The 27345-nt window shown below is 47.8% G+C and overlaps 2 protein-coding genes across 4 annotated transcripts; one reads left to right on the top strand and one right to left on the bottom strand.

Annotated features, from left to right (window-relative positions):
• The first annotated feature begins 3115 nt into the window (after window positions 1–3115).
• Window positions 3116–13945, top strand: dlk2 (delta-like 2 homolog (Drosophila)). Its single transcript, XM_066697179.1, has 6 exons — window positions 3116–3378; window positions 6097–6202; window positions 10410–10473; window positions 11378–11508; window positions 11683–11827; window positions 12233–13945. The coding sequence occupies exons 2-6, from the start codon at window positions 6127–6129 to the stop codon at window positions 12981–12983; spliced, it is 1167 nt and encodes a 388-aa protein (XP_066553276.1). The 5' UTR covers window positions 3116–3378; window positions 6097–6126; the 3' UTR covers window positions 12984–13945.
• An 803-nt stretch (window positions 13946–14748) lies between these two features.
• abcc10 (ATP-binding cassette, sub-family C (CFTR/MRP), member 10) lies at window positions 14749–27019 on the bottom strand. Of its 3 annotated transcripts, XR_010805398.1 has the most exons (23): window positions 25493–25663; window positions 24802–24983; window positions 23186–24587; window positions 22763–22990; window positions 22420–22576; window positions 22162–22319; window positions 21945–22024; window positions 21560–21731; window positions 21261–21359; window positions 20836–21025; window positions 20624–20701; window positions 20004–20186; window positions 19506–19641; window positions 19132–19324; window positions 18660–19003; window positions 18412–18581; window positions 18044–18204; window positions 17668–17921; window positions 17405–17550; window positions 17156–17253; window positions 16621–16733; window positions 16311–16497; window positions 14749–15323 (listed from the first exon to the last, which is right to left on the bottom strand). XR_010805398.1 is itself a non-coding variant. In XM_066697178.1 (22 exons), the coding sequence occupies exons 2-22, from the start codon at window positions 24960–24962 to the stop codon at window positions 16362–16364; spliced, it is 4659 nt and encodes a 1552-aa protein (XP_066553275.1). In that variant the 5' UTR covers window positions 24963–24983; window positions 26553–27019; the 3' UTR covers window positions 14749–16361. The 3 variants fall into 3 exon arrangements, 2 of the variants coding, with proteins under 2 accessions (XP_066553275.1, XP_066553274.1); XM_066697178.1 differs by lacking the exon at window positions 25493–25663 and adding an exon at window positions 26553–27019 and having other exon boundaries at window positions 14749–16497; XM_066697177.1 differs by having other exon boundaries at window positions 14749–16497.
• Between the last annotated feature and the right edge of the window lie 326 nt (window positions 27020–27345).

Below are 27345 nucleotides of genomic sequence, written 5' to 3'. Positions count from 1 at the left end.
ACTGGCCCTTTTACGGTAATGGCTGGGATCAGAAGGTAGGCCATAGGATACTGCTGCTACTGTTGCAGTGGCCCTGAGAGAACAGGTGTGGGGACTAATGGCGGGATCACTCTCCCTGGTGGCCTTTGTTGACAAGCCTGGTGACTTATTCTCAGTGCATCTCTGTTAGATAAATGCCTAACACAGCATGGCAGCCATTCATGAGGAGTCAGACTGAATAAAACAATTAAAAGACTGACAATACATTTGCATCAATACACATTGCCAGCTCACAAAAGAAAAAAAAAAAACTCTTCATCCACTTTGAGAGATTCGCAATAGCAGGGTCCCAAGCCCGGCTGCAGTCGATACCGGGGAGTGGCGGTGATTCTCTCACACACACCAAACACAGAATGGGTTCAGGGATTAATCAGCATTAAACAACAAGACGTATTCCTCTCTCGGATGGCAACTCGGAGAGATACGTTACGGTCAGATGCTGACGTGGCGCTGATTCAGTTTACCACCAGCCTCTCTGCATATTAAAGCTGGTCTGCTGTGCTTGCACTCAAGATACACGTGAAAAGGCAGTCATACAGACGGAGAAAACAGTGCACGGTAGCTGACAGCAGCTCGGGGGGGGGGGGGTGGCAGCTGTGAAGATGCTGGCAGTTTAGCCCCGTGTGGCGTGGTGCGGCCCCTCAGGAAGAGCGAGTGTGTCGTATGACCCCGCGGCATCTATTGAAACGTCCACTGGCTCGATCAGAACATCCTCCCCGCAGCCGAGTGGCCCCCGAGCCCCCGCACCCTCAGCCCGTCTTCGCCGTGATCTGTGCGGTGCGGTTGTGCGTTGCTATGGTGACAGTGGGTTCTCTGTAAACACCTCAGGGTCAGGCGATCGCAGACGCTCAACGCGCTCTCTGGGTAGAAGACTCCTCCGCGTTGGCGTTCTTACATAAGCTGGACCCCACTGACAAGTTCCTCCACCGTTTTCATTTTATTGATGTATTCAGTGAGTTTAAATTCAAAAACAAGAAATGTTGGTGTTTCTGTATTGTATTGGTTCACAAACCAATACTAAAATGAGCATAACACAAGGATTTGGGAAACAAAGAGTCAGTCGGCTTACTATAAAGTGTGCGCGGTGTGTGCGCAGTGTTGACTCATACTAAAAACATCCTGTGGCAGTGACTGTGGACGTATGAATTATGCACTTTTTTTTTTTTTTTTTACAAGGAGTGGTTGTTCGTATGAAAGAATGGTTGTAAATAAACGTGGACTAATGCACCATTGGAATTCAATAGGAAATAATTGAAACCCTGGATCTCCTGCCATAACTTGTTCCAGGCTACCCCCTTCAGCTTTACCATACACCAGCCTGTCGTAGTATCATTTTTGTTCTTCTTCGTCAGTGTGATGAGCACAGATGTGTCGACTTCACTAATGGATGACACATCTGTGCCAAGTGCAGCCCCCACATCAGAACCACAGCTCTCGCCGGAGTGGGGGAACTCGTGCTGCTCTGCGAATGATCAGAGAGCTATTATTGTAACTGTGAGAACGAGGAGAGATTTATTCTCCACCATGTTGTGAAAACAGGGCACTTTCTAGAATAACATCCAGGAATATAAACCCAGGGGAGCGCACTTTGTTTTACTCTATGGACACACGTCTATTGAATAAAGAAAAGGCCAAACACAGGACACAGACGTATTTTCCTTCAGCTTTCTTTGACTGTGAAGTTCCCGGTTCTAGGGAAGTGCTTTGTCCCTTGAAGTTGAGGGATTTATTGACCTGGTATCAAAGCCACCATTGTGGAAGTGTTTGCTTGTTACGTAAATAATATCGCTTGAAAAAGAGGAAGGAGACCGTCAGACTTTTCTTTTGCTGGTACATTTGCGCCTTGTTTCCTTGCTGCAACTCACAGACGTATCGGTGTGACAGAGGATTTCACGCAGTGCAACAGTTGTCTGGAGGGCAGTTGCTCTGGAAAAATTTGAACAATCCCATCATTACAGCCGCAGCACATCTCCTCTTTAAAACAAATGCTGTAAGACAGCAGGTCTGTCCTGTCCAGTTATCTAAATGGCCTCCTGTATTGTTTTGTCTTCATGAAGCTTCTTATTCCATCTTAGTACGAGTAGGATATGTTTGCATTGATCAGCAGATTTGAGAGGCCAAGCATAATATATTTCTGTCAAAATAAAACAGAATCGCTCCTGTTTTATACCATTCACTGTTAAAAGTGACAGAGTGATCATATGAAATTTAACTGTCATGCTCTGAACATACAAAGTGAAATTCAAAGGGAGGCACTACAGAGTTTAATTTCTTGACTTTAAGATTTGCTTTCTGGACAGTGAATTTGCTCATTAAACAACCCCCAAATGCAACTCTTGACATTGAGGTACAGAGCCGTGGAGAAGCCAGGACGTCCTGTAACACAGGGCTGACAATGAGACGCTGTTTTCACCCCTCCAACAACAGTGTGTACAACCACCAGGCTTGTGCACAAGTGGGCTGTTGTTTTTCTTGTGGCAGGTCTGGTTCAAGAAGAGGTCACAAGCAAATCTCACTCATCATAGCTGTCCCACATTCAATTTTAATCAGCCTGCCTCACAAATACCCTACACATTGTGAAAAACGCAGGTCTGTGCAGGTAGACGTGTAGATGCATGTACAGCCCATGCAGCCCTCATATTGTTCAGATAATCCCCCGTAAATTACGCTCCTCCACATTTCCCCGCTCAGGAATGTGAGAGAAATCCGCATTTTAATGCCTTTCGATCCAAGGATTCTTATGTGTCGCTACAGCAACGGCGCTCACATCCCCATCGACGAAGCGGCGTCTCCAGCCACACGCTGACAACACAGGACGTGCGTGTCGAGCAGCGAATCTGTACATGTGTTACCCGGCACACTTCCACATAAACGAACTGACCGGAATGCATTCATTACTCCCCATACGTCTGCACAGCCCTGATTTATCACAGCTCGGTAGCCTCCCCACAGTTTGCCGGGGTGTCGTGTTTTTCTTGGGTTATCTATAGAAGGGGGATATCTGTTTACATGCATATCCCCTCCATTGCGTCAGGAGACCATTCCCACACAAAACGGCGCAGAATGTTTATTCAGAGCAGCCCCGGCCACGACTGTGCTGTGAGCCGAGCGCCAAACGGTGCCTGGCCCTTTAAGAGCAGCTCCTTGCCAGGTTGTGTTGTGGAGGAGTGGGGAGGCGGCTCCCTGCCTCTCTTTATTCTTTCTCTTTAGCTTCAATGGGCTTTATATCAACAAAACCGGCGAGGGGAGTCGACTGCCAGCTCATGTGTGCTTTTCCACTCACCTGGGGATTCCTGCTTCTTTGCCGGCAGTGTCCAGCCCCGACCTTCAACCTCACAGGTGTGTGCTAGTGTGGCTCAGGGCAGGGGCAGAGCAGACAGGTATTCGTCTACACCTTGGACGCAGGTAGATTTGTTCAGCTCAGCTCCACACAGACTTGCGTTCATGCTGTCTTCTGTGGGTTTAGCTGCCTAATAATGTGTTCATTCACAGATAATGGCATATTTGTATAGATATTGGGGTGGGGGGGGCTAATTTGTTGACAGATGGAGCTGATTTAAGTGATTTCAGCTTTTATAATAAAGAAATTATATTGCAAAAGAGAGGAGGATACCTACCAGCTTAAATTTCCTTCATAACTGCTTTTTATTGGTTTCCTTTGTAGATCTTTCTATTCCTATCCTTGCTTTAACATGTGCAGTACTAGTCATTCATAGGAAATAATTCAAAACATGCCTGCAGGTTCACTAAGACGGAAACTGCTTATTTCGGGTCCTGCAGCATTCTACAGGTTGCCCTGGAAGGTGGCATCTTGAAGTTGAATAACCACTCGCGTTGTGTTTTGATGCATTTGATTGTTAAGGAAATGATTCACTTTGGAATCTGGAGTTGAATTATGCGGTTTATAAGGGTTTAGTGTGTAAAGTATATTCTGGGAAAGGTTTTGAAATCCAATTATATTATTTTAGCCTAATGTATACAAATAGCTTTTGGTTTTCTGTATTTCACGTAAGATCTGTATGTACATATAACTAGTCCATGCCCTTGTGTTTTACATATAACTATTCATTGTGCATCTAGGTTTTTGGAACATAAATATGTTAAAGTAAGTCCTACTTAATGTATCGTTTAAATGGAAGCTCAAACAATGAGACTTGGTCAAAGTCATTTAACCTGCTTAAAAGGACTTTAAATCAACACAGCAGCTCCTGGCAAATAGTTAAAAAAGACAAAACCTTTTCCTGTTAGCATTCAAATCATTTTTGCTCCAGAGAAAAATGTGCTGCCGTGTTTCTTGGTGGAAATGAGCCAAGACTGTGTTGTGAAAGTGAATTCGCACAGCCAGTACCATCACTGTAATCTATTCTCCTCACACCTCAGCTATTTCCTGGCAGTTTTCTAACGACATTACATTAAAGCAATAGGGAGAACGTGTTGGCGTGCAGAAAATAATTTGAAATCCAAGCCGTCTGTGTATTTCTGTAGCAATCTGATTATTTCTTACCTAGTAAACTAGGTAAGAAATAATTGCAATACTTGATTCACATTATTTCCTGGCACCTGTGACTCTACAACTCTCACATGTACACGAAGGGCAAATTAACACTGCTGCTGGAGTAACAGGAAGCTTCGCATACACAAAATGTACATTACAGAAAGAGCCATTGTTCCTCACTTTGTTATCAGCAGTATCTTTCTTGACGTCGGGCCATATGCATTTTTAGAGGCCCGTTAAAAGGTGATTAATATACAACAGAAACGGGTGAGTAGGGCGGGAATAAAAGATGATGATGATGATGAAGGAGCTCCCAAGAAATAAGGGACAGTTACCTGAGGCCCTGTAATGTGGCCCAGGAGAAATATTAAATTAAACTGCTCTCGGGTTACACGTTCAAAGTCTTTGCTGATGTCACTTTCATTGCCAGCCCTCAGAGCCCATGTAGTGTGCCTGGTTATTGCCTCGGAGCTGGATTTTAATGGCAACTCCTTCAATTCCGGGACAACGAGGGAAGATTACTGGGTAGTAGGATATAAATACACACAGCGTGCTGCAGAGTGAAATGGTACATTAGTGTAATATAGCATCGTGAGGAATAAGGTACCCCCCTCCCCCGCTGCGCCTCTCACCAGTAAACACGGATTCAACACACATAAGAGGATCTCAGCCCCCCGTGCGCTCTCTGGGGATAGAAGCACCTTTAGGATTAATGTGTAGTGTACCAATGTATCCTACAGAAACCCGATTTAAATTGACTCACTGCGGCACTGCATCCCTGATTTTCTGTTGTTGTTCTGGTTTCAGATAGGGAAAACTTGAAAAAACGGAACCAAAACGAGGTCATTGGCTGATGAAAACACACAGACAGAACATTAAATAATAATGTCTTTCTTATGCCAAATGTGGCTGCAAAAGAGAGAGAACAAAAGAGCAAGAGGGGGGTGGGGGGAGCCAGAGAAAAAGAAAGAAAAACAAACGCAATTAAAGATTTAATGGTGTAAATTAGCCAAAACAAATGTACAAAGGAGAATGTGATGAACTGATGAATCACCTTTGTAAAGTAGTAGTTGTAAATGTGCATATCAAATAATAATGTCATCACTTCATTATTAATTGCGGTCCTGCCCTCTGCTCATGATTAGATTACACTGTTTGATCCCCTTTGCTCTGGCTGAGAAGCACGCCGAGTTTCAAGGTCTGCTAGTGATGCAGCAACACGGTAATGCAGGTACAGCATCCTGGCGGCACAGCCAGTCTATGGCTCAGGGCTCGGGCCTCTCGTCCTGTTAGGGCTCCTACAAAGTGCTGGACGTCATTTGGTTTTAAGATGTTGCTTCATAGTTAGACCATTAGCACTCACTGAACTTTGTGTGAATGAAGCTAATTAAAATGGACATGGTGCCAAGATAGTTCTGGCCATTCTTGCGACTTTTGGTTAGCTACGAAATGGTATTGTGTGGTGAAAATGGTAACTTTGAGTTTGAGTAACTGTAGGTCTCCTTCCACATCCCTGAGCTCGGGCTTTAGCACTAACCAGACCCGTCTCCGCTTCCTTTCAGAAAGAGCGTGCCTGGCTGTCTGCTCCTGCGATGATGCTGCACCGCCTGCGTCTCAGTGTGTTGCTCCTTAGCTGCTGGTTGCTAACTCCGCTCTGTACCGGGGAAGGTAAGAAAAAGTGCGCTATGGCCACCTCTCAGCTTACGGCAGAACGGTGTGTCATGACTCTTGCACCACGCACAGGTCATACACCGAAACACACACAGACACCGGGGCTCCCTGTGAACAGGCGTCCAACGGCTGGGAGACGGTGTGCATCACAGCCTGGCTGTCCTGGCTAAATATTGTTTTAACGGCGCAAGCAGCTGAGACGATGATGAAATTTAATGATCCTTAATTTCATAGAGATCGTGTTACAGCATGCTTGTACAAGAACTGTCCTCCCCCAATCTTGGCTCCTAACCCCAACCCTCCTCCCACCACCACTGCCGCCACCCGTATCCTCCCTGTGGTCGGACACGCATGCACAGACACACGACACGTGTGCATCCACTTCCCGTCGCGTGGAGCAGCCACCAGGACGCGGCTGCCAGGGATCAGGGCTGCGGAAACCGAAACCACATTTATCCATGGCACCAGGGCGCAGGCACAGGGTGGCGCTGGGTTGGGGAGATAGAGTTTCACAGGCACAGGGCGCAGGGTATAGAATTAAATCCCTCTAGTTTTAACATGAAAACAGGCCACGCGGCAGGAGGGCGAGGTCCCCAGGCGGAGGGTGGGAGAGAGAGGAAGATGCTGGGCTGGGGATGGGGGGCGGGGGACACTGACCAATCTTTTTCAGCTCAGAGCCCAACCCAGCCGCCACAAAGCAGCAGCTGAATCAAACGTGGGAGTTTATTCGCGTTTTATCTGTGTGTTGTTGGGTTTTTTACATTTTGATTGCAGCTGAATAAATGCTTATAATCCTGCTGTAATCTATACACACCCTCCCCCCCGACCGGGGCTATATTTAACTGAAGGACCATGAATCCTGGAGGAGCCATGGGGGTCGGGGTGGGGGAGTGATCTCTGTGAGGGTCTGGCAGGGCCTGATCCTGTGGCCTGATTTCCCCAGGTTGTCTCTCTGGAGGGACACCCAGAGTCTCATCAAGAGAAGGAACAGTACAGCAATCGGCCAGATTCCCTGGAGTTCCTTCTTTACTTTACTCATTCAATATATACATTTTAAATAGCCAAATTACTAGTAGTAGTGTCAGAGGAAAGTCTCCGCACCCCACACTTTCTCCTGAGACGTCTGGAGATCTATTTATTTGCCTGAGGCAGGTAAATGTGTAACTGCAATTAGCTTTTCTGCAGTTTTTTGTTTTAATTATTTTCTGGAGAAAACCTTTTCCTGACACAAAAAGAGTTCAATATAAATCAACATCACTTTATTGTAAAGCTATTGCTTTTTCTGGAAATTAGTGACATGCAGAATTCTGAGTCTTGCGAATAAAACCTGACCACTAGGGACACTGCGATCAAAGCCTCAGCCCCTATGGACCGTCCAGGGCACAGAACCTGATACTGTGTTCTGCTTCTGTGGATCTGCATTCCAGATGAAAGGCATGCTCCTGAAAGCCTAATGTTTTTTATAACATGCTTTTGTGTAGTATTATTGATTGTGCCTGAAGTGCACTTTTAACCAGCGCTTTTCTCAGTCTCTAATGCTGTCCAGCGCTCTGGGGTGCAGTGTGAAATTCTTTGGTGCTGTACTGTACCGGTGTTGCACATAAGCAGGGGAGATTTGCAGCATAAAGATTTGAACGATGAATAAAAATGTCTAAACCCTCTCAGGTACATATATCTCAAAATTGATGGAATTTACTTCACTAGTGTTGCTTCGACGTTTTAAAGCATTAAACACAATCTCTCTCCTGAGTCCTCACATTCGGACTGCGCTTAATTTAGGGTTCGGAGAGACTGGGATTTGAGCTAAGATAGGGATCGGATTAGAGTTTGCAATTCTCAATTTAGGCTTCCACTGCAGTGTGAAGTTATACTTTATAAATATCGTACACATATATAACGATATCATTGATGTTAGTTTAGTGTAATTAACAGTATTAATCAACTGAATGAATCGCCAAACAACACATTTTCTGAACCCTCAATACAGCACCCCAGTTGATGCACCTTTTTTGGTGTATTATACAATATAAATGTCATTTACGTAAATACACACAGCCAGCCAGGATCCTTTGTATCACCAACATAAGAATACACTTTGTTTGCAGTCTTCTACACAATGCGACGAGGCCTCAAGGCTGAGTTTTATTGTGCAGTCCTGACCGGATAAAATGTGAAAGCTGATAACAAAAAAAAACTGGAAGCTGTTGTTGTCAAGGCCAGAAACAGGAAGAAATACTGAATTCCAGGACTGTCGGGGCAAAACCCAAGCAGGTGGCGACATGATCACCGCACATTCCTCGCCTCCGCACCGTCCACACACGCACGCACGCTTGCAGAGATGCACTTCCCAGCCCCGCATCACAGCCACCTGGCGAGACTGGACCAGGCCTCTGCGGCACGGTGCGGTCTACATCTCTGTGGCTCTCTGAAAAAAAACTGAATAAATACCCTGCCCAAAAAGAAATTGCACTGCCTCAGATACAATACAATGCAATACCTTTCATATAACTCTGCTTACAAAGTGTATCTGTGGAGCACGACAGGCCACCGGCATGGCCAATAAACACCGCTAAACGGACACTTTCTATCGCCCTGCAGGCACGATTCCTACAAAATAAAAAGCGAGGTACAGTGCTGCTACGGTTTGACGGGCTATGAATCAGCCTGCGCTACCGCTGTTTGGCAGCTTGTCAAGACAAATTAAGCAACTCCGAAACAAGTCCTCAGACGGCACTCAGCTCTAACGCGGTGTTAAGCAGCTGCTCCATTTCAGCAGGGGCTCTCTATCCCTCGGAGGCGTGTCGGTGGAAAACAACACCGCGCGTTCGCCGCCACACACGACATCTGCTCCCCGGCAGCAGGGTCACAGGGCCCCGCTTTACTATTCAATTCAGCCTGTGGTTGATTGTCTGTATGTTCCCCCTCGCAGCTCTTCAAAGAGGGATCGTGGCCAGGTATTGTGCGTGGCTGCTGGCAGTTGTTCACAGCCTTTTCATGACAGTACATTGAAACTGAAAACATAATTGGATCAACATACCTGTATTCGTGACGCATAAAGAGGTTGGGCAATGTCATCAGAAGACAGAAACCACTGAACTCAAGAATAGCATTGATAAAAAGGAGTTTTTCGTTCTAGAAATTCATCACATTGGATGGGTGTTTGTTTTGTTTTAAATATGCCACTTCATAAGTCCCTGTTGTAATAAAGCCAACAATGTTAATGGCGAAGAGAATACCATATAAATCTATCCCCTGCAGTTTCTTCTACCCGTGAAATGTTGTTTTAAACCAACAGACACAGGGAGTTCAGGGAGGGAGTTATATGCACATTATATCCAATCTGTGTTGTTATCATCCTCTGCAACACTATAAAACACTCTTCAACAACACAATCAATAACTTTTCATACCACAACAATCAACACCAAATGAGCATGCATCATTTAGCCCAATCCTCAATCCTCAATACTTAACCCCAATCCAGTTAATACTCTATGCACTGCCAAGATGTTTGGTTGGGAGCCCAGTCCAAACACACTGAACCCTCTCCAGTCTCAGGGACACTGAGTTAAAAACTCCTCACAGCGAGTATCCCAATCACAGAATTGCTACTGCTATATATGAGTTTGATGGAGACATTTCATCATCTGTAGGCCCACACCTTTTGCAAACAAACCTTTACAGAGATTCCTGACACAAGTTTATGTTAAAGTTAGGAGAAAAAAAGAAAAACGAACAGACACGAACAGGGAATAGACTGGTGATAGACACATTCATAATAACTGTACAAAGCAGGGACTGAATATATCTAATCTGCCGCTTAATTAACAGAACCAAGAAAAGGGGTTATCTCAGATTGAACAGAAAGCCATTAGGGATCTTAATTCTCTGAAAGCTCTGGGAAAAAAAGAAAAACCCACAAATGCAATAGCTAGCATTTAACAATTAACCAGCATTACACAGCCAATAGGAGAAAACATGCCTCAACAGTTATCCAACATCCACAATCCAATGGCATTTACTTGCGACCGTAAAAATCGCTCTTGACCTTTAAAGAGTAGTGACTGCGGTTTTTTTTTTTACACAATTGGCTCCATTGCCATCAAACTCAACGTGTGTTAGTCCTGACAGAGTCCCCTTAACGTGTTGTGTGAAGCGAAGGGTGTTTGTTTCTCTGACTCTTGTTGTCTGTGTTGTTGGTACAGATGGAGACTGCGAATCTCGCTGTAACCTGGGCCATGGCCGCTGTGACGAGAATGGCGTTTGCAGGTGAGAGAGATCAGATCGGTATGGCTCCGGGGTCACACACAAGTGCGCACCGCCTCCGGTTATTCAATCCACTTCCTTTCAGCGGGTGCATTTACTCTCCTAAACTGCTTTTTTTTGGTTCTGCTAGTGAACTACAAACCATCGAGAGGGATCAAACTAAATCCCAAACTGAAAAAAGTCAACAGCAAGCTGGAAATAGTACGCCCCCAATTTAAGAAGGCTCTGAGCTTTCATTCGTGGTCATTAACTAATTTCATTTCTCTATAGCCAGCGCCATTCAGAAGAGTCACCAGATCCCTGATTATAAATAATTTCCTGTGGCCTATCAATTAGCTAATTAGCACAAATCTGATCAAATTTCCTGTTGCCTGTGGGTTTCTTTAATGCCGCAGTAAATTCAATAATCACTTGCAGTGGGCCTGTAGTCGCAGCAGGTGATGTAAAAGTTTGTGTTCCAGCCCCTGGAAACCCACAGGCCCGAGTTAATGTCTGTTAATTGATGTTCTGCTGCTGCGAGTGATGGAGCGTCTCCGTTTTGCTTTGGCTGCTGCCGCCGAGGACGCCGCCTCCCGGGACACGAGAGACGAACAGCTGGCTCTGCCACCGCTGAGTTTAACTTGGGCCAGTGGCTCTGAATTAATACACCGAGAATCCCAGTCGGAGTCCCTGCTGAGCCTCTCTCTGGCTCCACAGGCGATGTGCTACGAACGCAGATGGGGCTGTCTGGGATTTGAGCGCCGCTGTTTGTTTTTGAGCGGTGGTGAAAAAGGATCACTGCAGCAATAAGGTTGTTCTGAGACGGTCTGTCACGTTTTCAAACCCAGATAATAAAAATAATGCGGCACAATGATGGAAAACAAAATCTTGCAGTGGCTGATGGGATATGTGTGTGTTTGTGTTGCAGGTGTGACCCGGGCTGGGAGGGGCCACAGTGTGAGGACTGCGTGAGGATGCCCGGTTGTGTCCACGGCTCCTGCCACCAGTCCTGGCAGTGCACCTGCGAAAGCGGCTGGGCCGGGCGTTTCTGTGACAAAGGTAAGCGAGGGTGCAGGTGTTGTTGGCGTGGGGTGCCTGCTGCCTCCACACTGCTGCTCAGGGAAAGAAAGGCAGCAGCTACCAAGATCGGTCTCCTACCTGATCGCTGTCTCCCAAGAGAATGGGTGTGAGGCCCAGAGAATGGAGGTTAAAGTGAAGCGTCTTCTATCTTAGATATCTACATCTGCACCAATCAGCAGCCCTGTCAGAACGGAGCCACCTGCATCGCCAATGAGAATGGAGACTATTCCTGCTTCTGCCCAGAGGGGTTCCACGGGCAGCACTGCGAGCTGAAGACCGGGCCCTGCCAGAAAGCCAGGTGAGCACCATCCTCCGGCCAGGGGTGCTGCTATACTGCCCTCTGCCATTGCCCACATGTACTGAATGGTTCTCCTAGTCTGTACCACTCACAAACCGTCAGAATGGATAGATTAAAAATGAGGACATTACCCCAGGAAAGTGTGTGAATATTTATCACTCTTGGTGTTCAGCGTTCAGAATGTAACAGACATTTTTATAGCATTCAAACTGATGCAGTCTGGCTCCCGGCGAAATCACGTGGGCCAGTTTTCAGCCTTTGAGAGCAGTCGAGTAACACCGAGTCTTGCTGAGCACCTGAGATGTGCTGAGATTAGGCCCTTTTGTCCTCTGAAGCTTGTGCAGTTAGGTAACCTGAAGGATAAGGTGAGCCCCTACTCACTCTGCCCTTCTCACCGTCTCTCAGGTCTCCCTGCAAGAACGGCGGGACCTGCGCGGACGACAACGGCTACGCGTCTGAGCTGTCCTGTCGCTGCCTGGCTGGCTTCGTGGGCCCTAGCTGCCAGGTGAACGTGGACGACTGCCTGATGCGGCCCTGTGCCAACGGCGCCACCTGCCACGATGGCATCAACCGCTTCTCCTGCGAGTGCCCGGCCGGCTTTGAGGGCCGCTTCTGCACCGTCAACATCGACGACTGCAGCAGCAGCCCCTGCCTGAACGGGGGCCGCTGCTACGACCGCGTCAACGACTTCCACTGCGTCTGCCCCATGGGGTACTCCGGCAAAACCTGCGACACGCAGCTCTGGACACACAACACCTGGGCAGAGGGCCACCCCAGGGTCACCCAGGCCCGCCCGGACCTCACCGCGTCGGGCCCCTGGCGCAACAACTCCCTCCCGGGACGCAGGACCACGCCCAGCAACAGTGAGCGTCTGCTGAAGATCTCCGTAAAGGAGGTGGTGACGCGGCCAGGCGCGGCGCTCTCCGAGGTGCAGCTCATCGTGCTGCTGGTGTTCGGGGGCATGACGCTGGCCGTGGTGGGGCTGACCGCTGTCCTGGTGGGGAGGGGACACTGGAAGGACCGCTGCTCCCGCTGCCGCTGCGCCTCCCAGCGCCGCCCGCCCACCGCCACCCCGGCCGAGGAGGAGTGCAGGGTCAGCATCCTGCACAGCCCACCCCCCGACCTCAAGAAGAAACTCAACACGGAGGTCATGTAGCCCGAGGGGCCGCCCTGCACTCTGGGCCCACGGCGGACGCGGCAGAGGATCGGCGAGTGACTGTGACTGTTGCTGTTGTGTCGGCACCTGTAGTCAGAGACCATCCCGAGGCGGGCTTCAGGATGCGCCTCGTCTAGGGAGCTGCAGGGCGCGTCTTAAATGATGTCAGCCTCTCAGGGCCAGCTGCTTCTGTGCAGCAAGACACAACTCAGAAGAGAACGCATTGCTTTACGTTTTCACAAACCCACAAAGGGTGGAAGAGTGTTGTATTTCTGTAGAAAACAGTATAACCTCAGTCTGTCTCCAGATTAGCTGCCAGTATTTTGACAAGTTGCAATGAACTGAAGCCTGAGAAGGTGGACCTGCGATGTGCCTGATCTGAGGCAACGGCTCCTTGAATAAGATTGATCGTCTGGACTGCACTGAATATATGCAGGGCGTTTATTGATATAGATACGAAACTGTTGTGTCATTGTCACTCGTTTTTAATCGAGGGCCTGCGAATGGCCACGGAGAGATTATGGTTTACAAACCCTAAAGCACTTCCTAGAAGAAAAAGGAAAAACTTTGTACAGCCATCTGATTAAGACATCCTTCACATTTGTAAAGAACATGATCCTCTCAGGGATCCTAAATTATTTATTATGTATTTTGTACTTTTGTGTATTCCTTCTTTTTTTTTTTTTTTACAGGAAATGCACATGCTAACTGTAATGTCCTGCATTGATTTCGTGTCGTATGGTTCTCTCAGCGCTGATAACAGATTACAGCTGGCAATTCGTCTCAATCCGAGACTGACGGACTGTCCAGGGCAGCGTGTTCCCATACTAACCTCCCCCACAGTCTGGAGTTGTACATTTCATTTATTCCTGTAATTTATTTGTGAAATGTACACATGATCTGTTCTGCAAATGTGTCCTATTTTTTTATACTGAATGTGTGCATTAAAGCTGTGAATTCTATCCATTGTGCTGTAGAGGGCTTCTCTAAGTGCAGGGTTTGATGCAACCCTGGCTCGGGCAGAGATCGCCCCAATCAAAGGTTTTCTCTGTCAGGTTTTCAACACGGGGGCATTAACGAGGTTCCCGGCGTTAACAAGCCCCAGCAGCCAGCCAACCGGACAGCATTAGTCAGACACAAAATCAGGAAGAGATAGTGTAACACTAAACTTATACAGAAGCGAACAATATAATATATATTCAGACTTGCATCGCTCGAACAGCGGTGCGTTAATCTAGATCTGAGAAGGCAGCCACCGTACAGTATATTCTCATTGCAGTCAATCGCCACGCAATAAACACACACACCCATGTGGAAAAAGCCCACCTGGAAGCGAGCATATTGCCAGTATTGCAGAGATAAACAACCGACTCACCCAGTGGTCTGTGAGAAGCATGGTCAAAGCTTTGCTCAGACTCCGCACACAAAGTCCACCTTGGGATACTGATGCCAGGACTGACTGGCCTCTGAGATTATCTGGAAGAGCTTTAGGGCACCGTCTCTACTCTCCTTGGATGCCCCACCCCACCCCATTCAGTCCGAGCACTTCCTTCAGTCCGAAACCAGAGCTCTGCCGGCGTCACCTGATCTGGTCGTGGGGGCAATATCAAACCCAGGAATAAACTGCTATAGGATTCGATATTTCCTGCTGGAAGGTCCTGTAGCACATTCCTCAATTCAATCCCCTGGGAACCACTGGAAGAGGAACGTCCCCCAGATAAAAGATGGCAAAAAATAAACAGATGAATAAATAAATAAGTCCAGAGATCATCAGAGTGATTTAATTCTTCAATGAGGGTCTAGCTCCACAAACGCCAACACAGAAAGAATTACAGCAGGAACACTTACATGTATACAATGACAAGTGCAGTTTAAATACACCCTGTTAGTTCCTGACAAAAATCAGGTCATCTCTTTACAGATACAAAGCGACACAGTGCACTATTCTGTTACCCTGAGATAGTGTTTGGATTTTAAAATGTTCCGCTGAACAAAACACAGACGAGCTCGGCTGCAGCGTGATCCTTCATCTTTGATCATGTGTACAGAGAAAACGACTAAAGTGTCTGTCAAGAGGGTTTCTCCTCTAGCATTCACTTGTTTTATCGGACTGATTATCCCACTCGCATCCTGCAGTAAAGGCGCGAGTCTGGCACGGAAACAATGACATGGAAAACAGACTTGAAAGATGCCACTCATCCCATCTGCGGTGTCAAGGTCCCGACTGCCGCCAATCTCCCGTGTGTCTCTTTTGCATGCCGGGAATGTGTCAGGACAGGTTCCGCAGCTTGAGACGGACTCGCCTTTCCTCAAAATTGCACTCGATGTACTTCACGAGCCCTTGGGTGACAACATAATTAAAATCCGGCAGAATAATTACTGTCGCTCGTCATGTTCAATGGGGGCCATTTTAATCTGTCGAAGAAAGCCCTTCTGAAGGACCACTTGCATTATTATTTTTCTTTCAAACAAAACCCACGTAACCGCATGCAAAGAGGAATATGAAAATCAGATGCATACTTCATAATGCAAATTACGAGTGAACAATGAAGAGGTAAAACAATAAAAGAGCAGAATCTGCCCCTAGACCCTATCTGTGGAGGTGGAGTAAAGTCGCTTTTAAAATAACGAATGACATGATTGAGCTCAGTACTTTTGTGTTATTATATATTGTTACTGGTGATGGCAGGGCCGATGGCAAAAGATACGCTATGCTATGATATGACACAGCAGGGTGTGTAAAAAGTGTGCACAGACTAAAGAGCAGTCTGAATCGCTTGTCTTCCTGTCAGCAGAGAAGGCCATGTTTCTCTGCTACACAGGTAATCATCACTGTGTAGTTATCAAAATGTCATTAATCTTCTAAAATAAAGCTACAGGAATGTTTTCAAGCATACAGATAGAGTGTTTTGTGTCAACACCTCTGCTTACAATAATACCATGTGTGCCTGAGTGTCTTAAGGGTTCATATATAATATTAAATACCTTATCTTGCTTGTTAGAATCCACAAAATATTAAACAGGATTGCATTTGGGTCCAGACATTTGCATTGGGAACAGCAATTTTAAACAGGTTATGAATGTAAACATGCTATCGAAACAAGCTGTTGCTGAATGCAGAAGTGTGGAAAATGACAATCAAATTCAGTCATTTGGGGAAACTGATAAGTAAATGAGTATTTAATACTATATAAGACTCACAGTCTGTTTCTGCGTATTTAAATAATATAAACATGTATCGTCCCAGTCCCTCAGCTGTCATCAGTGTATGACTGGGAAAACTGGCCTGTCAGTATATTCCAGCTGCCTACTGGTGTGTGGGCCCACCGTCAGTGGGCAGCCCGTCTCCCACAGCGCCAAGCCCGGGCCACCGCCTTGTCAGTCCGCCCGGCCGTGCACCAGCTTGTAGAAGAACGACTCCTCTCTCTGGCAGAGAACGGCTGGGGTGTCGAACTCCACTGCCTTCCCAGCATGCATCACCAGCACCTTGTCAGAGTCCATGATAGTGTTGATTCTACAGGGGAAAGCACAATGACAAAGCAAATTCAAATAAAAACGTCTTTGAACATAACTCTAAACACAAATCAACGCCCAGCCCTTCCCACCGCCGGGCAACTCTAGGACAACTTCAAGTCACCTGTGCGCGATGGTGAGGACGGTCTGGTCCCGAAATTTCTCCCGGATGGTTTGTTGAAGAAGCTTGTCAGTCTTCTGGTCGACACTGGCTGTAGCTTCATCGATACACAATATCTGCATTTAACATAACAAATATCAATACAACTCCAAGATAGGACAGAGATTCTCAAAAAAATATTCACATTGTACAGAGAAGGAGAGCGAATGTGTATCGCACATACTTCTTTACCATATATTGAAAGTAGCGGAGAGAATGGCTCACAGCAGTAACCATTCTCTGGATTTATGTACATTTCTAATTTTCGCGAATAAAACATTAACTATAGCTCCTCTCTGGCAGTGAGTAATTAATTATTGAACTGTGCTTCTATGGCTATTTATAGAAAGCACAATTCCATGGAGTCACACCATCAATGGCACCGAGATACTTATTATTCCCCCACAAGGTCCGTCACACTCAGATGAAGTGTGAAATCCCTCCACAGGGGATGGCACCGTTCTGCCGCCGTACGCTGGCAGGGATTTGACCCCGGTACCTTGGCTTGTGTCAGCAGTGCTCTCGCCAGGCACAGCAGTTGGCGCTGTCCCAAGGAGAAGCTCTTCCCTCGCTCCCCCACCTCTGCCGCTAGCCCGCCTGTCAGACAAGAGACCAGAGTGAACACAGAGAGCGCGCTTCAACACACAACCGGGTTTAATGCACCGTTTTCATTCGCATGTTTCTAAAGAAGGGGTGAAATAGACTGAGAGGCATCTAAATTCTCCCAATTTGGGGACCGGTGACCCACCCATCCTGGCGACAGCCTCTCCCAGGTGGCACTGCTCCAGCACGTTCAGCAGCAGGCGGTCAGAGTGCCGGCCACAGGGGTCCAGGTTCTCACTCACTGTGCCACTGAATAGGAAGGGGTCCTGAGGGATGACGGCCAGCTTTGACCTTCAGAGGGACCACAGGGTTACCATCAGTGCCACAGACAGATAATACGATAAGAATAACAATAACAATAACAATAATTACGATAATGATAAAAATCACGATAAAATGGAGTCTCACCGGAGCTGCGCGAGGCCCAGCAGGCCGGTGTTGACGCCGTCGATGACGATATGCCCGCCGCTCAGCTCCATCATGCGGAACAGTGCCAGGAACATGGTGGACTTCCCCGAGCCCGTCCGGCCCACGATGCCCACCTTCTCCCCGGGCCGGATGACCACGCTCACCCCGTCCAGGGCATTGGGCAGTCCCGGCCTGTACAACAGCACCGCCTCCTGAAACTCGATCTGCCCCCTCTCGGGCCACGCTGGGGGGACCTGTGGGGGGGGGATGGGGACACCTCGCAACGTGACTTGGTGTCTTCGCACGACGTGTAAAGGAAATATCTGTACCATCTCTAGAGTCAACAAAGGAGGAAAGGGGCCACATGGCGTCCTACCTCCAGGCTCCCTGCTTGCGGCTCTATGGGGATGTCACTGGAGTACTCCTCCGTCCGCTCCACGCTCACCATCTGGGTCTCGGTCTGAGTGAAGCTGAAGATGAGCCCAGAGAGCAGGTTGGTGACAGACAAGGCATAGGACAGAGACAGCCCCACCAAGCCTGTGCAAACACACACACACACAATGAGGATACACTAAATGCAAAAACAATATGCAACAATCAAGTGAATGTTATTGTGCCTTTTTTTAAGTAAGAGTGATTAAGCACTTCCAAGACAACCCAAGAAGTAGACAGCAGGTGGCACTGATGTGTTATAAACCTTCTTTTTGTTTTGGAATGAAAGCCAGCTCCGATTCCACTGCCCACCTGGGTCTATAGACCGTGCCTGGTGCTGGATGACCGCGATCACGGCTATGCCTGTCACCACCGCGACTCCGATCAGCTGCAGCCGTATGTCCAGCCACTGCATGGCGGCGTTGCTGGCGAACAGACAGCGCTGGTTCCTCTCCAGGCGGCTCTCGTTCTCCTCCTCGAACCTGCGGGAGGAGCAGAGCTACGTCAGAGCGGGACGGGCTACGCGGCGCTCCGCCAACGCTGCCACAGTGGGGGCGGACCTGGGGGCGGCGCAGCTGGAGCGGATGGTGCCGAGGCCCGTGAGCGTCTCCGAGAAGTGGGTGTAGATGGGCGAGAGCGTGAGGCTGTAGAGGCGCTTGAGCTCGCGGGACGTGTGCCGGTAGTAGCGCTGGATGATGTAGTAGACCACGGCCAGCGGGAGCAGCACCACCAGGATCCAGGGCAGCCCGTAGCTCATCACCACCAGCATGCCCAGCAGGCCGAACACGTTGGCCAGCAGGATGTTGAGGATGAAGGGCAGGGTGTCGTCCACGCTGTACAGGTCAGAGGAGAAGCGGTTCACGATGCGCCCCAGGGGGGTGGTGTCGAAGAACGTCACCGTGGCCTGAGGGGGCAGGTGGAAGAGAGAGAGAGAGAGAGAGGCATTGTGGGAGGGCAGGGAGAAACAGGAGTAAAACAATGACAGGACAAACCCAAAATCAGAAGTCTTTTAGAACTTAATTCCAGCCGTACCTTCAGCACCCTGTCCAGCAACCTGTTGTGGATGACTGTGGCAGCGCAGATGGCCCCGTATGCGAACAGGAAGGCTCTGACCGCCGTGAGGAGAGAGTTGGCGGCAGCAATGGAGCCGTACACAGTCAGGTAGTATTTCAGATCGAAGGAGCTATTGGCTTTGGGATCTGTGCCTAGAAGAGTAACCGGAGACCTGCAAGCCAAAACATCGGTACCAGATTCACTTCCTGGTTTGCATTCATACAAAGAATCTAACATGATTAAGGTTTTCCATTTTGTGCAGCTGTAGGTAAAGATACACATAGAAACACAAAAATATCTTCTCAAAACCCCTGGCAAGCTTTTGAACAGCATTCGAAAAGAAAACAACTCACATCAGTCCTCCAGGTGAAAAGAGTAGTAAATGGGGTGAGACATCAACAGGCGAGAGATCGCTGAGGGAGACGTTGTCCGTGGATTTCAGCTGAGATATCCAGTGCGAGAGCCACCAGTCCGAGATGTTCTTGGAGGCTGCGGGGAAGGGGAGTCATGTTGAACAGCAGCTGCTAGACAACACGCTACACAGAAGAGCAGGTGTTGGAGCTGCACTCCAGGGTTCAAGCACTGATAGACAATGATAGGGAGCACTTTTGGGCTACGCTTTCGGTTATTAACAAGTCAGTGCCGTGACCCCAAAACTGGCCCTCAACAGGGGTGACATTTCCAGCCGCACACAACCCAAGCCAGATGTGCAGGATCTAGGGCTCTCCTGTCACCCCCAACGGCTGCTGTCCCTCCAGGGCCCGGGAGCTAAGCACTGAGGAAACATTTCCAGTACTTAACCATCAGTCACGTTTATGTGGTGAGAGCCCAGCAGACGGGGTTGACTGTACCTTGCATGAGCAGCAGTGAGAAGAGGATGGAGAAGGCCAGGCAGCCGCCCACAGCCAGCCAGTAGGCCCTGTAGACCCGCAATGCCACCACCCCAGACTGCTTTAGCTCCTCTGCCACCAGGCTGTCTGCCACACAGACCTGGTCTGCAGGCTGCTCCACGCCCTGCTCGCCCTCCACGCTGTCTGCAGGGACAGGACAACAGACCCATCAGCAAGTGCTCTCCAACGCTCTCAAGAGCATCCTCGAAGCCAGTCGCTTATGTACACAGCGTACCAAAACCCAAGAATGCGTAGAATCTGCATCTCAACACTAAAACCACAATGCCAACTGCAAGACAGATATACGCTGACCTTGGTCCTGAATATCTTGTGACTTTTTGACCCTGTACATCAAAAGCAGAAGTAGCAATGCATGTCATAATCCGTTCTGTCAGAAATTGCTTGGTCTGCACAAAGCCTTATATGGTGTTGTTATTTTTCTACACTCTCAATGACACGTGTTCAGGTTTCATAAATCCAGTCCAGGAATAAACCCTCTCCGTGTGTGTCAAATTTATGTCTGATCATTCATTCAAAACAACACAGCGTTATTATAACCATTCTGCCTGTTATTGAAATACCTTTCTCCTTTATGTTGCTGTTATTCTTCCTGGTTTTGGGAACAGCTTCAACCAAAGGCAGGATTTCTGCAGGAGTGCCTGTCAGGAGATAGATAAAACAAACTTTGGATATTTTGTAGAACAGTCTTACTAGAACTTCAAACTGGAACAAAGAAATGTCATGGAAAACAGAAACAGAAGTGGCTTTATTGTATTGTTAGAGCAAGCTGCACCTGTTCTGACAATCTTCCCATCATCCATCAGAACCACCACATCGGCCTTGTCCAGGAACTCTATGCGGTGGGTGCAAAGAATTCTGGTCTTGTGCTTCAGGATTCCCAGGATGCACTTCTCCATGAGGTGGCTGGCCACGTCAGCATCAACTGCAGCCAGGGGATCATCAAGGAGATAGATGTCCTTTTCCTTGAAAGTTGTGTGTGGGGCAAGGGTTACAGAGATTAGTTTTTCTACATGCAGTTGTAAGGGAAGTCCATTACTCCTCATCTCATTGAATTACATTTGACTTTATGATCTTGTGTGATGAAAGGAAACTATCAGACAAGAAGGCAATAATATCTGCGCTATGTTCATGAAAATACTGTGATTTATAAGGCTCAGGGACTAGGAGCACCCAAGCACCCAGAGTTAGAAACCTCACCATGTACACAGCCCTGGCTAAGGCGACACGGGCTTTCTGTCCTCCACTCAGTGTCACTCCATTCTCCCCTACCTCCGTCTGATCCCCAAATGGCAAGATCTGCGAACAGACATCAGCTCATATAAACCAGGCTGTCGATGTACAACATGACAAATAACTATTCTTAGAAGAAGAAGAAAAGAAAAGCGAGGTTGTAAAACTATAAAAACTAGTGAAAGTGTTGAGCAGAAGTCTTGGTTTTCACATCAGCCTGGGTTTTAATGATGTATCTGTGTAACTGGAGAGAAAGACGAACTCACGTTGAGGTCGTCAGTGAGGGCACAGGCCTCGATGACCGCCTGGTACAGCCGCCCACTGTGCTCCTTGTTGAACAGGATGTTTTCCCGGACCGTGGCGTGTTGGATCCAGGGCTCCTGGGCGGCCAGGCCGAAGCCCCGCTCTCTGCCCTGCACGTACACCGCCCCCCCGCACCTGCACACGGCACAGCACACGGAGCATCAGAGGAGGAGGGAAGGCAAGACTACTAAACCTTATTCTCATATCCGTTTCTGGGTTTAAATCTCAGTGACACCTAGCGTCAGATGACAGATCAAGTGGTATTAGAAGAGCAGCGATGGATGACAATCTCAAACTACATGAAAAAAAACAAACGACCAGAACTTGGACATCCTAGAAGCGGTTTACCTGTTCAGTTCTCCAGTGATGGCTGCCAGTAGGGAACTCTTCCCACATCCTACCTTCCCCACCACCGCAATCAATGCCCCCTGGTGGACAGAACAAGTATGGCATGACTTGAGGAGCAAGAAAAGGATTATTTTTCTGTTTCTCACTGTCCTATTCTGATCTCCGAGTGCTTTGTGTGTGTGTGTGTGTGTGTCTGTATGGAGGGGTGGGTGCAGACCTTCTTCACAGTGAGGTTGAGGCTGCGTAGCTGCAGACTGCCCTCCTGTGGGCCGTCCCCCGTGTCGGTCTGCACAGGGGCGTCCCCGCTGTCCGGGCTCAGCCAGGAGAAGGTGCACTGCTTCATCTGGAGGGTCGTCAGGGGATCATCTGGGGCCACTGCACAAAAACACAGAGCAACAAAGAGAATATCATCAGAACACTTCACCATCTCTCTCCCTCTCTCCCTCTCTCCCTCTCTCTCTCTCTCTCTCTCTACCCATGCTATAGTAGGTGTTCAGATCCTGGTCCGATAGTCGCAGGAAACGCTGGATTCGGTCCAGGGACACCTTGGCCTCTATGGTGCCGTTTAAGACCCAGGGGAAGTTGTTCAGGGGCATGATCAGCATGCCGACCAGAGCTAGCGCAGTGAACACCTGTAAGACAGCAGGCCAAGGCTCAGTGTGGTGGTACGATCATCATCATCATCATCATTTCTATAATCATGATTTAAAACGCAAGGTGTTGTAGTTATCCTTGCTTTTCACAAGTTCTGTGCCTATATCATTGCAAGTCTTTTCTTGCACACTCTCCCTCAACAGCAAACAATCTTACAGTCTCACCTTGGCGGCCGTGAGCTCGTGGCCCAGCAGCACATACGTGATGAAGGTGAGGATGGAGATGACGACCGGAAGGGCTGCCCAGGTGTACACACACACAGCGTCCAGGTATTTGATGGTCTTGAGGTGGGAGAGCTCCTGCTTCCGGCAGCCGGCGATCTTCTCCGTAAAGTGTTTCTCCCAGGTGTAGAACTTAATCACCCGCATCCCGAATAGGATCTCGGTCATCAGCTACAGGAATGGAGACAGTGATATGGGGAAAAATAATGATTCTGACATTAAACAAGCAGCTGTCTAGAATGCCTGTCCTACAGGAATAAATCTGGCCATGGTCGTCGAAGAAGCACAGATTGAGGGTTGCAGAATATTGAGTTCCCTGCAGGACACAGCGAGATTAGGGCAACATGCAGGATCAGATCAGCTTACCTTCACTCGGCTGTCCTTGTGCTTCAGCAGGTGCTTGTTGTTCTCCATGATGCGGGTGGCAATCACCTTGTTGAGCGGCACCAGCAGCAGCGCCAGAGCCAGCCCCCCGAGGAAGGCCACGCCTACCTGCAGGTAGAGGAGGTAGAGCGTGATGGCGAACTGGAAGGGCAGGCTCCACACCTCGTGGAAGCTGACAAAGAAGTTAACCAGGCGGTCGGTGTCGGTGCTCATGAAGTTGACCACCTCGCCCAGGGTGAATCGGGCCAGGGTGGTGCCGGAGACACGCAGGGCCTTGCGGTAGATGGCGGAGATGACGGCAGCCCGGGCCGAGAGGGACACCTTGGACACCTCGAAGGTGAAGATGTTGCGCAGAATGGCAGACAGGAAGGTGCTGGCGAAGAGCCCCAGGGCGCACCACACTCCCTGACTCATGGGTGCCTGCCCCGACTCCATGAAGCCCACCAGGCTGTTCAGCAGGAGTGGCCCGGCAAAACCCAGCATGTTCCCTGCCAGCTTCAGCACCCCCAGCAGGTAGAACCTCAACCCGAAGGCGGTGTGCAGGACACGCAGCAGCCTGACCTGGGGCTCCTGAGGGCTGTCCTGGCTCTCTTCCTTGCCGTGGCCTCTGTCTTGGTCAGGCAGACTCCACGTACCGTTCTGCACACTCCTCCCAGAGTCCTGGGCCCTGCCTCTGTGAGGAGCCTCTAGCTGCTCCGCTCGCTCCTGCCTGCACCTCTCCCAGCAGCGCTCGAAGTGTTCCCGGACGGCCTTGGTGCGGAGCTTCCTGGGAAGGAGGTAGATGTCCGAGGGCCGCTCGAGATCCCCCCGACGGCCGACCGTCATCAGCGGGTTCAGCCAGAAGTAGAAGAGCCGCGAGACCCAGCTGCTCCCGTCCTCCCCGACAATCTGCCCGTCCGGACCGCGATAACTGTCCCCTGGGATCAGAGGTGCCCCGTCAGAGTCGTTGATAGACATAATGCCGCCCTCTCGTGGGCAGGGCACGGCAAACGCCACCACGTAGAGCAGGAGCAGCAGGAGCTGGGCAGACACCACGGCCAGGCGCAGGACTCGGAGCGGTTGCCCAAGGTCCAGGTAGCTGCTGTCTCTACAGTAGGACACCAGGGTGATGATGAGAGCAGCAGCCGGAAGGACAGCCAGGACCAGTAGGGTGAATGGGCCCCTGGACACCCTGTAGGCAGACCTCCGGAGGACCACCAGTGCCCCACAGTGGACAACCCAGGCCACGATGGCGATTCCATCGGCCAGTACGTCCAGGTACAGAGATGGCTGGTGCAAGAGGGGCAGCACAGCCAGGTCTGCAATGAACAGCAAAACCATGAGCACTGCCATGGCCACTCTGCAGCTCCAGCCACATGACTGGAAGTCTAAGAACAACCTGGATCTGGGGGGAAAAAACATTACATATTTTAAAAGGATTTAACAGATTGATTTAATTTTTTGTGTGACAGTATATTAATAGTTTTGAAAGGAAAAACAACTATAGACTCCATAAGTCTTTTACAATTATCATAATTCTGTAATCAAGTGTAGAGTTTTCTAAGTCATTTATATGTGTAAAAAATAAGTAAAATATACAGCAACAGTAACTGACGTACCGTGGTATACTCAGGTAACAGGCGCTGGAGAGCGCAAGGACAGAATGTGGCAGGGCATTGAGGAGCAGCTGGTTAAAACAGGGGCTGACGGTACCATCCTTCCACAGTGGCAAGGGGTCCAGACGATCTGTGTGACAGAGGTCTGCCAAGAAGTCAGCCATCTTTCACAGCCAAACTAGCATCTGCAGGGAAATGTAAAAAATACCTGTCAGATCCGTCCATTTTTTTCTTCCTTTTCATTTTATTTTAAATAGCTTTTGGACACCATTCCAATCAGCGAAGGCACTTAATCAGTGTGTGCTAATGAGGGCATCAGGTTTGTGGAACAGAGTCTTAAATTGACAACAGTGACATCTGCAATGCACACAAGCAATCACTTAGCATTATACAATAGTTTATGACTATAGAGAAATAATGTCATACGTCATAGCTTTAACTGATTTAATGATGGATTATTAGCAGATGGTGTATTGTCTAAGCATACTGTCACTCTGCAGAATCCTGAAATCAGAACAGCCATTTAGGGTGTATGGTTCACAAAAATACATCAAAACGAAAGCAGCTACAGCAGCACAGAAAGACACAAATCAAACCATTGCAGCATTTTCAGAAAACAGTGAGGTAGTTTGGCGACATTCTTCAGCTCGCAGCTTATTTGAAATTTCGGTTTAATATATCCACTGACACTTACCTTTCTCTCATGATACGTGATGGCGTATAGCTTTAAACTTGCACCTCATAATTAAGATGTTTGGTGTGCGTACTTATTGTAATTGTAATACTCATGTCTCCCATTGTCAACAATCCTTCATATTTACTTTACCGGCTCATATACAAGCACAATAAATCGGGAACCAATAAGCAATGACAGCCTTTGCACTGGGGAAGTGTTTTAAAGGCACCATCAAAAACACGCTCTACCATAGATATTACGTCACAAAGAGCTGACAGCGCCGCTAGGGGAGTGGAGGACTAAGGTGCAATACTAGTTGTCTTGGCAGTTTGTTACAGGTGTTTGTGGGTTTGTTAGTATTTCTGGAGATGACGCAACTAATGTGTAATGATATATGCTAATCAAAAAGCTATCTTATTCTGATACAAATCTAGATTTGTGGTCACTTCACAGGGCACTCTGATGCTATGAGTTAATTTTGAACAAACAACAATACTTTAGTGGCTGCACATGTTTTACCTATATAAAATGTGTTTCATTCTTTTTAGTCGTCTTAAATAGTTTAGTTAAATGAATACACAGCCATGCAAAGGTATGCAACCTGATTGTGATTAATAACACATAATGTAAACCAAGTTAAATATAGATTCAACACTCGAATCAGCACTTATATTAAGGAGGTTGCATGTTACTAGTAAATAGTGGCTCATGCACACAATGATCCCCGTTACACAACCAAAACCTGCAAAGAAAACATGTACTGATTGCATAAATATTCACCCTCCTAAGACAGTACTTGGTGGAAGCATCTTTGGCAGCAATTACTGCTGTGAGTCTTTTCGGGTCTTTTCTACCTGCTTTGCACAAAATGTAAAATCCGCGACAGATCTTTGAAATGTACATATTGTACCATGGTAACAACAATTGCATTTCATATCCGTGGCATCTTATTGTATATGCTTTAGATTGTATCATGATACAACGTCTTACCACATCTCCTAGTATACCATAGTACATACGATCGTATACCACGGTAAACTTTAATATGGGACATTATACCAGTTTAAAAGCAGTTTACCTCCTGATCAAGTCGCTCTTCCTCCATTCACGACTCCGTAGTGCACAATGACTTAAAGCTTTTATTGCTCTGAATTGTGAGCTGTTGTACTTTGACCTGTGATGAATAAATACCTGTTTAAATCTATACAACCCGTAACTAAGAAATAAACAAACACGAAAATGCATTTATTTGCATCAACATAACCAGAGAAATGATCACTTCGAGAACTTTAGACTTGATCTGATATGATAACAAATGGTTGGTCGTGATAACAGCATGAATTGCTATTATAAGGATGAGTCGTGCTCTGTAATCAAGATATACATTTCAGCAAAAGTTGTTTTATTGCTGCAAGTCACTCACGGGCACAAAGAGTGGGCAGACTCTGTAGTAACTGTTAATCTGATTTAATTCCCATTATTACAGTGTTAATGACATGCATGCCACGACACTGCGATCCCACTGCAGAGCCACGTTTACCGCTTCCGTCATATTACGTCACGAACACGCATGCGCACCTGTCTTGCGTATGCCCGCGTCTCGTTGCTTAGGAGCAGTAATGAGTTTAATCAACATGTACAGTAATATACGTCTAGCTAATTATACTGCATTGCAGATATATATATATTATTACAATCAAATGGCGGCTTATTCACAATAAAAAATAAAAATCGAATGCACTTATCTGATAAAAATGTCCTTTATGTTATGCATGCTTTATTAAGAATGTGTCCGATCAGAAACGTGGTTTACAGTAAACTACATCATTTGTAGGTAATCTACTGTTTTAAAAGGGATGATGTGTGTGGAT

Source organism: Amia ocellicauda, chromosome 23 (assembly GCF_036373705.1).
Source record: "Amia ocellicauda isolate fAmiCal2 chromosome 23, fAmiCal2.hap1, whole genome shotgun sequence".
NCBI classification, from domain to species: domain Eukaryota; kingdom Metazoa; phylum Chordata; class Actinopteri; order Amiiformes; family Amiidae; genus Amia; species Amia ocellicauda.
The sequence above is the reverse complement of the archived record's forward strand: the minus strand, read 5'-3'. Positions and strand labels throughout refer to the sequence as shown.

Bases quoted from the DNA above. Each gene is read 5' to 3' on its own strand.
- abcc10 (XM_066697178.1), bottom strand. From the start codon at position 24,962: ATGGCTGACTTCTTGGCAGACCTCTGTCACACAGATCGTCTGGACCCC. The intron at 22,320-22,419 runs GTAGAGAGAGAG...GTTTTTGTGCAG, and splicing joins GAACACCTACTATAGCATGG to TGGCCCCAGATGATCCCCTG. The intron at 19,325-19,505 runs GTGAGTTGTTTT...TTTGGCTTGCAG, and splicing joins TTTTCACCTGGAGGACTGAT to GTCTCCGGTTACTCTTCTAG.
- dlk2 (XM_066697179.1), top strand. From the start codon at position 6,127: ATGATGCTGCACCGCCTGCGTCTCAGTGTGTTGCTCCTTAGCTGCTGG. The intron at 10,474-11,377 runs GTGAGAGAGATC...TTTGTGTTGCAG, and splicing joins GACGAGAATGGCGTTTGCAG to GTGTGACCCGGGCTGGGAGG. The intron at 11,509-11,682 runs GTAAGCGAGGGT...CTTCTATCTTAG, and splicing joins CGGGCGTTTCTGTGACAAAG to ATATCTACATCTGCACCAAT.